This window comes from Hibiscus syriacus, unplaced genomic scaffold (assembly GCF_006381635.1).
Source record: "Hibiscus syriacus cultivar Baekdansim isolate YM2019G1 unplaced genomic scaffold, ASM638163v2 tig00110247_pilon, whole genome shotgun sequence".
Lineage (NCBI taxonomy): Eukaryota > Viridiplantae > Streptophyta > Magnoliopsida > Malvales > Malvaceae > Hibiscus > Hibiscus syriacus.
The window spans coordinates 263,749-279,558 of NW_024062645.1; the positions used below are offsets into that span (position 1 = coordinate 263,749).

The 15,810-nt window shown below is 34.0% G+C and overlaps 1 protein-coding gene and 1 pseudogene across 1 annotated transcript; one reads left to right on the forward strand and one right to left on the reverse strand.

The window, feature by feature from the left end:
• Positions 1-4,504: 4,504 nt before the first annotated feature.
• Positions 4,505-15,553, reverse strand: LOC120114820 (20 kDa chaperonin, chloroplastic-like). Its single transcript, XM_039135601.1, has 9 exons — positions 15,493-15,553; positions 15,196-15,380; positions 14,868-15,047; positions 14,625-14,780; positions 14,420-14,497; positions 14,125-14,341; positions 10,046-10,051; positions 8,114-8,121; positions 4,505-4,521 (listed from the first exon to the last, which is right to left on the reverse strand). Exons 2-6 carry the CDS (start codon positions 15,376-15,378, stop codon positions 14,168-14,170), a joined length of 771 nt encoding a protein of 256 aa, XP_038991532.1. The 5' UTR covers positions 15,379-15,380; positions 15,493-15,553; the 3' UTR covers positions 4,505-4,521; positions 8,114-8,121; positions 10,046-10,051; positions 14,125-14,167.
• On the forward strand, positions 7,918-13,919 carry LOC120114818 (annotated as a pseudogene).
• Positions 15,554-15,810: the final 257 nt, after the last annotated feature.

Genomic DNA, 15,810 nt, shown 5'->3' on the forward strand with positions numbered 1-15,810 from the left:
TTTCATTTTTTAAAATTTTTTTTATTCAACTACATGAATATGGAAGCATTTTGTTAATCTCGAGAAGAAACATCTATTTTACGATTACATCGATCGAAATAAAATTATTATTGTATTTGTTTCGCAACAATATATTCGACTATAATTTTAAAAAAAATATTTACCTAGCTAGGGAAACCCTAGTTTCATACTTTCCCTAACTGATTTGCATGCCTAGTGATGATCACTTGTGAATAGTGTTAGGGGGGGGGGGAAATCTTGAACTTTGTCATAAATGGAACCTCATCAAGAGATCTTGAACAACAATGGCAGACATTCCACCATATGTGTTTCCACCATCTTTTTCTTTAACATTTTTAGTTGAAAGGATTAAATTAGTATTTTATCCTACATAGCAATTTTGGAAGTTAATGTTATTACAAAAGCCAAAAGAAAAGGATAAATTACAAATTTGGTAACTGAACTTTACTTTATCTCCTATTTCACTCATTGTACTTTAAATCTTTTCAATTTTCTCAATGAACTTAATACATTAAGATTTTTTTTTCACTCAGTCGTTTCCTCACTAACGGCGTTATGACATGGCTTTTTTGTTGTTAACAGAGGAGTGACCAAAAAAATCTAATGCATAAAGTCCAGTGATTAAATTGAAAATAATTAAAAGTATAATGAGTGAAATAGGAGAGAGAACAAAGTTAAGTGATTAAATTTGTAATTTACCATTAAAAATAAAAAAAAATCACGTCGTAACGCCGTTAATTAGTGAGAAAATGACTGAATGACAAAAAACCCAATTAACGCGGTTAATTGAAATTTTATATTGCAAGTGTTTAGGGTTTTGAGGTTTATTGAAAAGTTCTAGGGATGGTTGGTAGCTTGCATTACTAGCTCGAAATTCTCTGTTGAATTAAACGGAGGTTGGTTGGTTGGTTTCTTTCCGGAGCTAAAGGTGTTAGGCAAGGTGATCCTTTATCCCCTGCATCTTCATTATTGTTATGAATGTTTTGTATAGGATGTTAAATCTGGAAGAGGAGCATGGTGCATTGGATTATCATACAAAGTGTAAATGTGTTGGGCTAACACATTTATGCTTTGCAGATGGTCTCCTTGTGTTCACTAAGGAGACTGTTGATTATATTTTGGTGTTTAAACGTGTTATAGATTTCTTTTATAGGATGTCGAGATTGCAGATGAATGCCTCTAAGAGTGAATTGTTCTATGCTGGGATTAGTCTAATGGAGATGCATAGCATGGTTGAGCTCACTGGGTTTCGTGTTGGTTCTCCTAGTGAGATACTTGGAGTTCCCCTTGTGTCCCGAAATCTCTGTTTGGATTGTGATAGCTTGCTTGACAGGATTGTGGGGAGAATTCGTAGTTGGCCTTCTAAATGTTTATCGTTTGTAGGGAGGTTGCAGCTTATTCAAGCTGTGACTTTTAGCATTCAGAATTTTTGGAGTCAATACTTTTGTGTTGCCAGTCAGGATCTTGAAGCATATTAAAGGGCTTTGCAATGCTTTTCTTTGGAAAGGTTCGGATGGTTCCGTTGGAGGTGCTCGGGTTAGTTGGAATAACATTTGTTACCCTAAATGTGAAGGAGAGCTTGGGGTAAAGAATATTCTTGTTTGGAACAAGGCTTGTATGATGCGTTGTTTGAGGGTCTTGTTTGCACAAACGGGTTTCCTTTGGGTGGCTTGGGTGGAAAGGTATATATTGAAGGGCCGTTCTATATGGCAGGCTACCATACGAGTCACATGATGATTATGCGCTTGTTGGAAGTCTAGATGGGATGTCCCGAGGGGTATGAGGGAGAAAGTTCCTCGGTTTAAGGTTCTTTGGGGGAATGGTTATTCCTCGATTTTCTTTTATAGCTTGGCTTCTGCTCTTGGATCGATTGCCGACTAAGGCCCGAATGTTAGCTTGGGGATGTAGTATTGATCCGTGTTGCCTTCTATGTGACTCTGAAATTGAATATAGAGAGCATCTCTTTGTTGATTGTGTTTATTCTAGACAAGTTTGGGAGGAGATTTTGGATAGTTATCTGATTTGTCGGCCTATGAGTGGTTGGGAGAATATGGTCGGATGGGTGCAAGCATGGTTAGGGTAAATCATTGAGGGTTGTTGTAGTTCGTTTAGCTTGATGCGTGTATCTCTATTATATTTGGCAGGAACGGAATGAGAGGTTGCATGGTATTAAAACTCGCTTCTAAAAATAATAATAAGAAATATATAGATAACCCAAACCAGACCAGAAGCCGGCAGATTGGTCGGAGATGGAACCGGTTGGCCCGACAAAAGCTGCAACACGTCATATGGAGTTGAGGGTTTTATAGGTACGGAAAATGATCACTTGCGGAAGTCTTAATATACGGTTAAAAAAAGACGTTATCGGTTTTGTTATTATTTAAATAATAAAATGGGTAAAAATTACCGGAAACATTATTATTTCTACCGGTTTTGTTATTATTGGGCGCTTTACCGGTTTTGTTATTGTTGGGCACTTTATCGAAAATATTAAAAAAATAATATTTTAGGTAGAAATAATAATGTTTTAGGTAATTTTTTTATCGGTTTTGCTATTTAAATAATAACAAAACCGGTAGCACATTTTTTAACAGTATATTAAGGGTGACGCACTGTAGAACTTCCCGGTGGGTGCTATCGTGTTTATTTTCCTTTTTAATCATATATATTTTTTATTTTTAATTCTATAATCTTAGTTATTCATTTGTATTATTCTAATGATATGCAATTAATATGAAATTAAATAGTTTTACATAGTATATATGTATAATTATGTCTTGTTTAGGGATAATAATGAATTGGATCGGATTAGATTTTTAACTAATATAAATTTGACTCGAGTATTGTACCCTTCACCTTACACTCGACCTGATCTAAATTTAGGAAAATTTCACGTAACCTGAAATTTAAGATAAAAAATTCGACTTGAATATATATAGGATCGAAGGATATTATAGTAATTATCTTTAAATATATAGAGAAAAAATATATTATTATCTTGCGATCGGATCTATTTGTTACCTTGACTTGAATATAGTCTTATACTTTATAAAACACAATCTAACTAGATTCAAACTCATTATTCTAATTGATTTAATTTATGTATTGATTGAATTTTAGTTCAATTGTCATTTTATTAAAAATAAATGTTAAATTTTATTTAAATATAATTTTTTTTCTATAAAGGGCTTGAAACAATTATAATTAATTTAGATATTATACACAAAAAAAATTGCTATGATAATGAAAAGGGTAAAGTACACAAACGGTCCCTTAACTATAGAGTATTGCTTTATTAAATCTTTCGACTACTAAAAGTTACAAAATAATCCTCCGACTATAAAGTGTTATTTTGTTGAGTCTCTTGACTAGTAAAAGTTACAAAGGTCACCTGACTATTTTATTATGTTCAAAACCCGTCCTTTTTCATTAAAAATTTGATGGTATTCTAAGATGAATGATAACCTGGTGACTATGATATGATAAAATCAGAACCTGGAATCCCAAACGACTGTCATATCTCGGTCATCATATTAACGATTAGCTTAGACAACCATCAATTTTTCACGGTAAAGGGCGACTTTGGAACATAATAAATAGTCATGTGACTATTTTCTAACTTTTAATGGTCGATAAACCTAATAAAATAATACCCTATAGTCGGGGATCATTTGTGTAATTTACCCTAATAAAAATTAGTATTTTAAGTTTATTGATTGAAAAAATAATAATTTTATTATTTAAATATATCAAAATCAAACTTTAAACAATAAAATATCAATATCACTTAACAAGTGAAATAATAAAATTATTATTATTATTATTATTATTATTATTATTATTATTTGTTTTGATTACTTCCCATTAATGACAAGTCATTAATAATTTACTTTATGTAGGGCTTAACAAACATACTCATGATTAGTGCAAGCATAATATTAATTAATGTGTTATCCATAGTAAGAGTATTTCTATAAGTATCATGTGCTAATTAGACATTAAACATTTAATACTATGGTCAATTTGAAATTTGACCAACATAAATAAATGAAGCTAATATATTATGACCATATATTAAATATTTGATATTTTAAATTAACATTTAATATGTGATTTATTAAATTGTTTATTGTATTAGATACTTCAAAGACTCGTTATGAGGCTGGTCCTCTTAACCTAATTTACTTCATTCACATTGTCAAGATTCAAATCTTTGACTGTGCTTAAGGCATCTAGTAGGGCGGTTCATGGAAGGTTAACCGTACCGTTTAGTCTAAACAATCGGTTAACCATTATAATAATTATGAGATTTTTTAAAATTGTAACCTAACTATTAAGAAACGGTTAACCGCTAACGGTTAACCATTATTAACGGTTCAGTTACATATTAACCTATTATAATTATTTGTCAATTTTTTTCATAATTCATACTACAAAAAAAATATATAACTTAACACATATTTATACAGATGTAAGTGAATAAAATAAAAAAATGTAACACTTAACGCATATTTAAATTGGTGTAATTATGTACATCTCCAAATATCTTAGTACCTAAAAATAAAACATAATTATATTGGTGTAAGAATATTTCTATATTTTCAAAGAAATAAAAATTAAAAATGACATATATATATATATATATATATATATTAAATTATTTGTATAGAAATTTTATTAAATATATATAAATTATAAATAATAGAAAACTATATTAAGTAATTTGTGCAAAAATATAAAAAGTAGAAATATAATTATAAATTTAATTTCTTAACGCTTAACCGTTGGTTAACCGTTTATCAAAACTTGTAACCATAACCTTAACCATTAATTATCATTTTTAGCAGTTCGGTTAACTGAAATCAGTTTAATATTAACGGTTTGATTAATTAACTTTTTAAATATAACAGTTATACCAATTAACGGTTACAGTTAACAGTTCCAGATTTTTTTAAACACCCCTAGCATTTAGTATCTAATCTCACTAAATTAAATGAAGTTAGGTATAAACTACTTATATTTTTCGTCGTCATATATGTTGCAGTGACACCAATATCGACAAAACTAAAATTCACTGGACATAATATGATGTTTATTTACTAAACTAAATATATATTTTTAATTAAATTAATTAATTTAGATAAAAATATATTTAATTTATTTATGTTCACTAGTAAACACGAAGAACTCATTGAAATCCATAGATACACGACACACCGAATCATAATCCCCACCAACCAAATATAAAGGTTACATAAAAAAGTTAGTATAAAGTATACAAATAGTCCCGACTATATGACACTTTTTTTTAGTTCTCCAACTATTACAAATATAAAATAGTCTTTCGACTATATATTATTATTTTATTAAGTCCCTCAAATATTAAAAGTTATAAAATGATCATTAGACTATTCATTTTGTTCCAAACTCGTCACCAGACTATTCATTTTGTTCCAAACTCGTCATTTTCAGTTAAAAAATTGATGGGAGTCTGAGCTAGATGTTAATATGTTATATGAGATATGATAGTCTTTTGAGATTCTGATATTAAATTTTATCATATCTCAGACAATATGTTAACATTCAGCTTATATTGTCGTCAATTTTTTTAATAGAAAATAATGAATTTGGAACATAATGAATAGTTAAGTGACCATTTTGTAACTTTTAATAGTCAGGGGACTCAACAAAATAATATCATATAATCAAGTAAAAATTTTATAACTTTTGATAGTCATCTAACTCAACAAAATAGTATCATATAGTATGGAGATCATTTGTTTACTTTACCAAAAAAGTAATAATTTTTTTTTTAAAAAAATCATTGCCAAGTTTTTTTTAAAATTTTAGTTGGCTTAATATAATTTTAGGTATTTAAATTATTTTGATTTTTGATGCCTAAAATTTTTTTTATTCAAAATATATGTCTAATATTTTATTCGTTACACTTTTAAGTACGTACTATTAAAAAATTCATTAATTGGTACTATCACGTTTATATATTTTTTAATTTTTTTAAAATGTTATTATTTTTAAAAAAATATCATTTAAAAATATATATTTTAAAATCTAAACGTACATTGTCATTTAACAGAATATTTTACAATAAAAATTAAAAGTATAAAAAAATATTAAATATTTATTTTTAACGAAAATTTTTTTAATCATTAAAAATCAATTTGAGGTGTAGTAGACGTATCAAGCCCTTTTACTTTTATTACTCTGCAGAAACGACAACGCATTACTCTCTTCCACGGCGCCGCAGGCGCGCAACTCCCAGTCTTTAACTTTCCGTCTAATGCATTAGACCAATCGTGAAGTTCCACGCGCGCCCATTTTAACTTTCCGCTAATTGCATTACATCAAGCGTGAAATCGCACGCGCAACGGTTAAGTCAAATTAAAAAATGATTAACTACATCCCAGATCCTCATAGCATTATTTATATTTTAAATTGACCTCAAATTTCAAAGATGTTCAAAATAAAATTTTAAAATAATAATATCATATCAATAATTTTTTTTCATTTAGTCCTCCAATATTAAATTTTAGTTCGGATTCAATAAGAATTTTGCATTCTGATGTTTATACTTATTAAAAAAATATGTATTCACATATATAAAGTTTGATCACATAATTTAAATATATTTTACATTAGATACAAATCAATATTTAACCTTCGAGATGAATTGTTAAATCAATATTAAATTAATAGATTATTTTTGTTTATGTTTTTTTTATTTTTTTCTTACTGATTTCAAAAAAATATAATATACGGTTACTTTCGTTTTTATTTAACTAAAACGTGATCACTTTCATTTTTATTTAATTAAGATACAAACATTAAAGGTTAATTTTCCTTAGATTCGTAGTAGATTGCTGACGTGTCACAATGAATATATAAAATTAAAAAAAGGTACACTACACAAACTATCACTAATGTTTGAGTAAAATTTAGTTTTCCCCATTGAAATTTCAAAATTAACAAATTAGTCACTAAATCATCAAATAATTCCTTATGATTCTTCTATTATCTATCTTCGTCATCTTTTACACTTGCGGTGTCTTTGTTCACTCGCGCAAAACCAAGTTCAACAGTGGCCACACGCTCCGCAAATGGTGTCAATCAATTTGTTATTTTAAAAATTTTAGTAGAAAAATAAAAAAATTATTCAAATATTAGTGATCATTTGTGTAATGTACCATTTTTTTATATTTACTATACAAAGTCAATAATCTGTTAAAAATCTAACGGCATTTGACCCTCAGTGACTACATTTTAATTAAATAAAAATGAAAGTAAACGTATATTATTATTTTTAGATCAGTGAGAAAAAATAGATAAAACATAAACGAAAGTGATCAATCATTTAGTTAACCCGTTAAAATTTATATATCAATTTGTAATCTAAATTAGAATTTAATGGTGCCTAGTAGAGTTAATCCAAAACTTTATCTTCTTCATTTCCTTTATTTATTTACAGGCCTGATCGGCTCAGTCAATTATATTAACATAAAAGAGAACAGAGAAAGTAAAAGAGAAATGGGAAAAGAAAGCTGTGATTGTTTTGTTTTTCTTTGCTTTTCTTTGGCTTTGTTTCTCTGATCATTTCCCGGCGACAAGTCTTTCATTCTCCTTTATCTCATAAAGTTTGCTTTTTTTTGTTCTCGTCGGATTCTGGACCCAAAACGGCGAGTTTCAAGTCACCGGCGGTTGAAACTCCCTCAAGTTAGCTCGGATCATCGGAACCGGTCGTAGAAGGAAATGCTTCGTGTGATTAGAACACCAGAACGGGTCAATAGCTTGCCGCGAAGCTAATGAAGAGAAGAAATTCAGCTCCTAGATGAACTATAAGTTTCCAGTATTAACAATTTAGGGATTTAGTTTATCTTTTGGGGATTTTTGAATGTGAATTAAAGCAGCTGCGGAGGCGGAGGCGGAGGTGGCGTTTCCTCATACAGTTGATCTCGTTTTCATCATTTGTTGGAGCTAAACAAGTTATTCGACTCACTCAGGGTGTTCATTATTATCATTTTCTTAATTGATACAAATTTGGAAGAAGCATGAAGGCTCTACCAGATGGATTTTTGACAAATCCTGCTGAAGGTTTGTCTTTTTCTTCTTACCATTTTTTTGTCCTCTCGAAGGCTTTATCTTGACTAATCCAAATCAATTTGATTCGCACACTTGATTTTGATGGATAAATCTCCTATGACTCAAACTTAAGATTTACTTCATTGATATTAAGCTGCATACTAATTGAACCAATCCTTTGGTTACCATTTTCTTTTTGATTTGAGTATTGAGAGATTTTTACTTAATTTTCAGCATACATTTAGTTGGTGGTGGATTTTAGCTACCTTATCTAGATCCCCTCTAAGTTGTTGTTGGTGTAAAGAAATCAGTTTCTTGTTTGATGTTATTTAATGCTTCATATATATATAATCTTCTGATAAATCCTCTAAAATTACATCTCCAGAAATGGAAAGAAGCCAGCAATAAGGGAGGTCCATGAAAATTTTAGATTTTCGTATAATATATATATATATATATTATTAATATGTTTCCGTCCTTTTTAAAATTTTATACAGAATATAATATTTTCGGTTGTATTTGACAATGTTATATAGAAGGTTTTCAGCCAAAAAAATATTAAGAAAAAATTAACATTTGAGGTTGCATCTAACCTAAAATATTATAATTTTTATAATATTTTAGATTAAGTTTTTTTTCAACCTTAAATTAGGCTGCTTTTCCTTATATTCTCCCTTGTCTATGGGTCAAAAATTTGAAGGATATGGATATTGTGAATCTTTGGCGGTTGAAGCTTTTAATTATTTTTAAGCTTAAGAGTTATTTTTATCCTTGTAAAATAATCAATTTATCATTTTTGTTCATATAATTTTTATCTCAATTTAGCATTCTACGTCTGTGGATTAAGAGATCAAGTTCAAATATTTATTAAATATAATGATTAGAACAAATTTTCAAAATTTTATTATTTATTTTAGTGAGATTAAGGGATTAGGTTACATTTTTGAAGATTTTTTCTAATGATTGTATTTAGGAAATATATTACTATTTATTTTTTAATAAATGTAACGTCATCATCAAGTCATGTCAGTGATATTGGCTGATCTGGAAATTGCTGGTGTTGATAAACACAAAAAACTAACGGTTCTGTTAGTCAAAACAAACTTCGATGGCTAGGATGAACATCCTGAATGAGAGCTAAATTGATGCAAAAAATTGATGGGGGAAAGTTTGATAAATTGAATTTACTACATGGACAAAAGTGACCCTTAAACCTTATTTTTATGACTTTTTTTCTTCTTGTATGATTATTTTTGGATGTTTGATAATGCAGGAGAAAGGAAGAGTATCAATTCAGAACTATGGTATGCTTGTGCTGGACCACTTGTTTCTTTGCCACCAGTTGGAAGTTTGGTGGTATACTTTCCTCAAGGCCATAGCGTGCAAGTGAGTCGTTTTCCTCATTCATTCCTATGGAATAATTGTTTCTGAAGCTGGCCTAATATGAAAATTTTCGAATTAATATGTGTATTCTCGTCAGGTCGCAGCATCGATGCAGAAGGAGACTGATTTCGTTCAAAGCTACCCTAACCTTCCTTCCAAGTTAATTTGCATGCTACATAATGTCACGTTGCATGTAAGCGAAAGCTAGTCACCGTTATCGAGTTTCTTTTTTCTTTAAGCCATTGAAGGGAAAGTGGTTGTTCCTAAATGAATTTTGAGCATTTATCTCAAGATATATGTGCACAGCTACATGCTGCAACTATTTGATTGATAATATCGCTTTCCTATAAGCTAAGTCATTGATGGCTTTGGTACTTGAAATGCAAGTTTTAAGGTTTTTTTTTTCAAGCTGTTAACTTATTCGATTGTTTAAATTTTAAATCAGGCTGATCCAGAAACCGATGAGGTCTATGCTCAGATGACTCTTCAACCTGTAAGCAAAGTAGGTCGACTGGTCCGTTTGAGAATTAATATATATAGATGAAACTGCCTCCTTTTTCCTTAACTTTGGGAAGCATTTTGAAGTAGTATTCCACAGTATGACAGGGAAGCATTACTGGCATCTGATATGGGCCTCAAGCAAAGCAGACAACCTGCTGAGTTCTTTTGCAAGACTCTTACGGCTAGTGACACTAGCACTCATGGTGGTTTTTCTGTGCCTCGTAGAGCGGCCGAGAAGATCTTCCCTCCCCTGGTGTGTACAAATTTATGATATTTCGATATTAGGACTTGAGAGGTGTGATTTGAGCGTGTTGTGCCTACTTTTACCGAGACTAAAACGATGATGTTTGGTAGGATTTTTCGTTGCAGCCACCTTGTCAAGAGCTAGTAGCCAGAGATTTACATGACACCACATGGACATTCAGACATGTTTATCGAGGTATCCGTCTCTCCTAGATGTTTCCCTTCCGTTTCGCAAGTAGAAGTCTACGAGTTTTATGTATTTCAATGCTTAATGGCTTCTTTGCAGATCAACCAAAGAGGCACCTTCTAAGTACTGGTTGGAGTGTCTTCGTTAGCAACAAAAGACTTTTTGCTGGTGATTCTGTTCTTTTCATAAGGTATGGTTCACGCGAATACATGTATACAGACACGCATGTACATTCTTTTATTCTGTTAATTCGAACTCTTTGCTCAAATGTAGAGACGAAAAGTCCGAGTTTCTCTTGGGTATAAGGCGGGCTAATCAACAGCAGCCGGCTCTGTCTTCATCGGTGATTTCTAGTGATAGCATGCATATCGGGATCCTTGCTGCTGCGGCTCATGCTGCTGCAAATAACAGCCCGTTTACTATATTCTACAATCCAAGGTATTGCTACCTATAGCTTATCTTGATTTGTCCTTTAATTCATCGTTATCACATGATCATCGTTTTTTTTTCTTCCTTTTTAATACAAAGATGTTGATATGCTGAATAGATTTTATTAATTTTGATAGGGCAAGTCCTTCTGAGTTTGTGGTACCCTTGGCAAAGTATAACAAAGCCATGTATACCCAAGTTTCTCTTGGCATGCGGTTTCGAATGATGTTTGAAACCGAGGAGTCTGGAGTGCGCAGATACATGGGTACGGTTACTGGTATCAGTGATCTGGATCCCATGCGGTGGAAGAATTCACAGTGGCGCAATCTTCAGGTATTCCTCCTATGTTAATCCATTTTTATTTTGCAAATTATTAAGATACAAATTGTAAGTTCATTTGTTGTATCTGTTAAATTACACGGCTCAAATACATGTGCATCTCAAACAGGTAGGATGGGACGAATCTACTACTGGTGAACGGCCTAGCCGAGTTTCAATTTGGGATATCGAGCCTGTCGTAACTCCTTTCTACATATGCCCGCCACCGTTCTTCAGGCCTAGGTTCCCCAAGCAACCAGGGATGTCAGGTAAACTATATTACCAGATGTGTTTTGCTATAAACAAGGATAAATAACAGGAAAATCAAAGGACTTAGTTCCAATCTTTTAAGATACTTTTGCAGATAAGGAAGGCAATGTCGAGGATGCTTTCAAGAGAGCTATGCCCTGGCTCGGAGATGACTTTGGCATGAAAGATTCCCCTACTTCAATCTTTCCAGGTCTGAGTTTAGTTCAGTGGATGAGCATGCAGCTAAATAATCAGTTTGCAGCTGCTCAATCAGGATTCTTTCCTTCTATGGCTTCTTCGAATCCGTTGCAAAACAACCTCAGCAATGATGATCCGTCCAAATTATTGAATTTTCAAGCTCCGGCATTACCTGCATCGAATATGCAATTTAACAAAGCGAATCGGAACCAAGTCAACCAGTTGCCTTGGGCACCTATGACATGGCCCCAGCAGCAGCAACTCCAGCAGTTATTGCAAACTCCTATAAATCAGAATCAACAGAAGTTGCAGCGACAACAGCCACAGTTACATCTACAACAGCAGCCTCAGCCATCCCTACAGAAGCAACAGCACCAACACCAACAAAGACAACAGCCTCAACCTTCGCAGCAGCAGCAACAAAGACAACAGCCACAGAAGCCGCTGCAGCAGCAGCAGTTGCAACAACAATTTGTACCGGCTCAAGTACATAATGGCATCACTGCCACAGACCCGGCCCCAAATCAAAATTTGCATAAGCCAGGTGTTTTTTCTGAGATTCAGCAGCAGCAGCAACAACAATTACTGACAGGCAATAGCCAGTCAACTCAAACTATCCTTTCTGCTAATAAGATTTCGTATCCTTTGACATCTTTACCTCAAGAGACACAGATTCAGCAACAGATGGAACCACAACCTAAGCTCGTACACAGCCAACCGCAACAGAAACAATTGCAGCAAAGTCTGTCCTAGAGGACAGAACAGAAACCACAGATTCATCAACTGGCACAGCAGGGCCTCATCTCAGAGCAACAGCTTCAATTTCGACTATTACAGAAATTGCAGCAGCAACAGCAGTCGTCTCACCAATTACTCTCACCTACTGGATCACAGTTGCAATCTCCAATGATGCAGCAACAGCCCATGCGTCAACAAAGCCAACAATTGCAGCAGTTGCCTCTTTCTCAGAGTCCACAAACACTTGACACCAATGGCTTCTCAACATCAGTGCTCATGCAACCTCAACAGACTGTGGTGAGCCAACCCCCGAATCAGAACAAACCACTTATGGCGATGAGAACCCATTCTGCTTTTACAGATGGAGACGCTCCATCATGTTCAACCTCACCTTCGACCAATAATTGTCAGGTTTCACCATCAAGCTTTCTAAGCAGAAGTCAGCAAGTACTGCCTATATTGGTGACAGATCCAGTTGTTGAGCTATCAAGCACACTGGTTCAGGAGCTTCAGAGCAAGCCCGACATCCGAGTCAAACATGACCTACCTGCCTTTAAAGGTCCAGAACAATCAAAGTATAAAAATCACGTGCCGGGTCAATCAGAAGCATCCTCTTCCGGAGCATCATACTGCACCATCCAGAATAATTTCTCCCTGCCCACATTTCTGGAAGGCGATGTCCAATCACATCCTCAGAACAATCTTCCATTCACACCTAATATCGATATACTGGCACCCGACGCTTTGTTATCAAGGGAATATGACTCGCAAAAGGATCTTCAAAACCTGCTTTCTAATTATAGTGGCAATCCAATAGATATTGACACAGAGATGTCTTCTGCTGCAATAAGTCCTCAGTCGTTTAGCGTGCCAGACATACCGTTCAAGACTGGGTGTTCAAATGAAGTAGCCATAAATGATGCAGGAGTTTTAAATGGCGGATTGTGGGCCAACCAAACTCAACGTATGCGAACATATACAAAGGTATGTTACCTAATTATGGCAGTTTTATAGTTTTAGTAAGTTCCAATGTGTATAAGTTCTAAATGTTTGGTGCTGGTTTGAACTTGTGAAGGTGCAAAAGCGTGGCTCTGTCGGGAGATCAATCAACATAACCCGCTACAAAGGGTACGGTGAGCTCAGGCATGATCTAGCCCGCATGTTCGGTATCCAGGGACAGATGGGGGATCCACAAAGTTCCGAGTGGAAACTAGTTTATGTGTATCATGAAAATGACATATTACTTGTTGGTGATGACCCATGGGAGTAAGTGAAGAACCCCAATTTGAACTTTCAAATGTTCAAACTTTTGGTCTATTTATCCTCAACATTGAAACTTCTAATTCTTTGCAGAGAATTTTTAAGTTGTGTTCAGAGCATAAAAATACTGTCATCCACCGAAGTACAGCAGATGAGCTTGGATGGTGATCTTGGGAACAATGCAGTTCCGAATCAAGCTTGCAGCGAGATTTAGCGAAATGCATGGAGAGGACATTATGATGATACCTCAGCTGCCTCATTTAACAGGTAAAAGTCTCATAGGTGTTAAATTTTGAACCCTCTGCCATTAAATTTTGGCAGAAGGATCTTGTATAATATAACCTTATTTAGGGATAATCTGACATTATCAGCATCAAGTTTTGCTGATGTTGCTGCAGAAATGAATATATCTATTGCAATATTCATAAAGTAAACAGGAACAATGAAAATTCATTTCCGGGGACAAAATCCGATTTTATGCCCAATGGCAACTCAACCATAACAAATTGCAGTTGTAAGCCTCACAGCATACCTTATCAGAGACAACTAAGAAAGCACAGCCATTACATCAGATGCTCTGAGAGCGATATAATTAGTTCCATCATTGCCTTTGAAGTCATTCCCTGCATACTTCGAATATAAAACTGTGTTCCCCGCGGCAACAGATAGCGGCTTTCGGTTACCTTCCTCGTCCAAAGTACCAGGTCCAACAGCAATAACCTGTTTCATTTCGCTCGGGCATAAGTTGAAATATTTATTTTGCATTTTCTGGATTATAAACATACAACCTTTACTCACCGTGCCAATGGAAGGTTTTTCTTTGCTTGCCTCGGTCAACAACAAACCGCCAGCAGTTTTCTCCTCGGCTTCTGTTACCTGCAACAATCGACATTTAAAACACAACATTGAGTGTCCTTCGAAGATCGATCAACCACTGGCATCCACAAGTAAGGATCCCGATGACGCTACAATGAAATAGCAACCGAATTGATGAGCATAAAACCTTAATGAAAACTCTGTCATTTAGAGGCTTGAGGTCTTTAATGTCATCGGTTTCAAGAATCCCAACAATGTCATCCTCCTTCAAGATGAGATGACTCGAACCATTGAAATCGACCTCGGTTCCGGCATACTTTGAATATATAACCTGGGCACCAGCCTATACAAACATTGGATTTCGTAAGCAAACAACAATGCAACAAATAGAGAAAACAAATGGGAAGAATATCAGTTCCTCGAAAACCACCTTAACAGAGGTTTCCAATTTGGTCTTCCCAATTGTCTTCCCCTCACCAACGGCAACCACTTCACCTCCTTGAGGTTTCGATTGAGCCGTCGTCGGAAGCAAAATCCCGCCTTCGGTCTTCTCATCGGCTTCTTTGATCTTCACCAAAACTCTATCACCCAAGGGCTTAATCGAAGTGTACTAATATAAACCAATAAAACAATATCATATAAGCAAATCTAGCAACAAATTCCACTCAAATCCAATTCTTTTCATAATGTTCAAAGAAGCCAAAATATACCCATCAACAACAAAACAACAACAAAAATGAAACTGTGACAAGAACTACCTTAGGTGCAACAATGGCGGCTGCTTTTACAAAAAGACCCTTACAGGACCTTTGAGACAAAGACCCAGGCTTTAAAGTTCCAAAAGAAGAGAACTTCACAATTGAAGGCCTTAGCCCTTCAAAGGAAGCAAAGCTCCTCACTGATACTGTCATTGATGATGCTGTCAGCTGAGATGTGGCCATTGCTGCATTGAAATTTTCCCAGGAAACAAACAGCTTTCAACTCAAAAACCCATTTTTTTGTAAGTAAAAATAAATAAATAAAGGGTTTACTTTCAAGAGAAGGAAAGAACATACCTTTGAGAAAGATGGGGACTTTGAGCAGCCACTGAAGATGATAAGGGTTTGAAACCCTAGTGTGTTCTATTGGGTTTTAATTATTGATTAGAGACTTCTAGAATATTTGCCAATTTTCCAACGAGATTGATCACCACGCGCCTGAAACGTCGAGTTGAGCAGTTGGACTCCTACATGTCCTACCTGGATATATACAGATTGCCAGAGTGGAAAAAGGTCTGTTACGTCATATGAACATGTATTTTTAAACCTAAAACATATGTAGTTGATGCTCATGACGATGAACTTGATGATTTCCTTGTGACACTTGAGATCGGT

Excerpts from the sequence above, each read along its gene's own strand:
- LOC120114820 (XM_039135601.1), bottom strand. The coding sequence starts at position 15,378 with ATGGCCACATCTCAGCTGACAGCATCATCAATGACAGTATCAGTGAGG. Across the intron at positions 15,048-15,195 it reads CCGCCATTGTTGCACCTAAG|TACACTTCGATTAAGCCCTT; the intron begins GTAGTTCTTGTC and ends GGTTTATATTAG. Across the intron at positions 14,781-14,867 it reads AATTGGAAACCTCTGTTAAG|GCTGGTGCCCAGGTTATATA; the intron begins GTGGTTTTCGAG and ends ATGTTTGTATAG.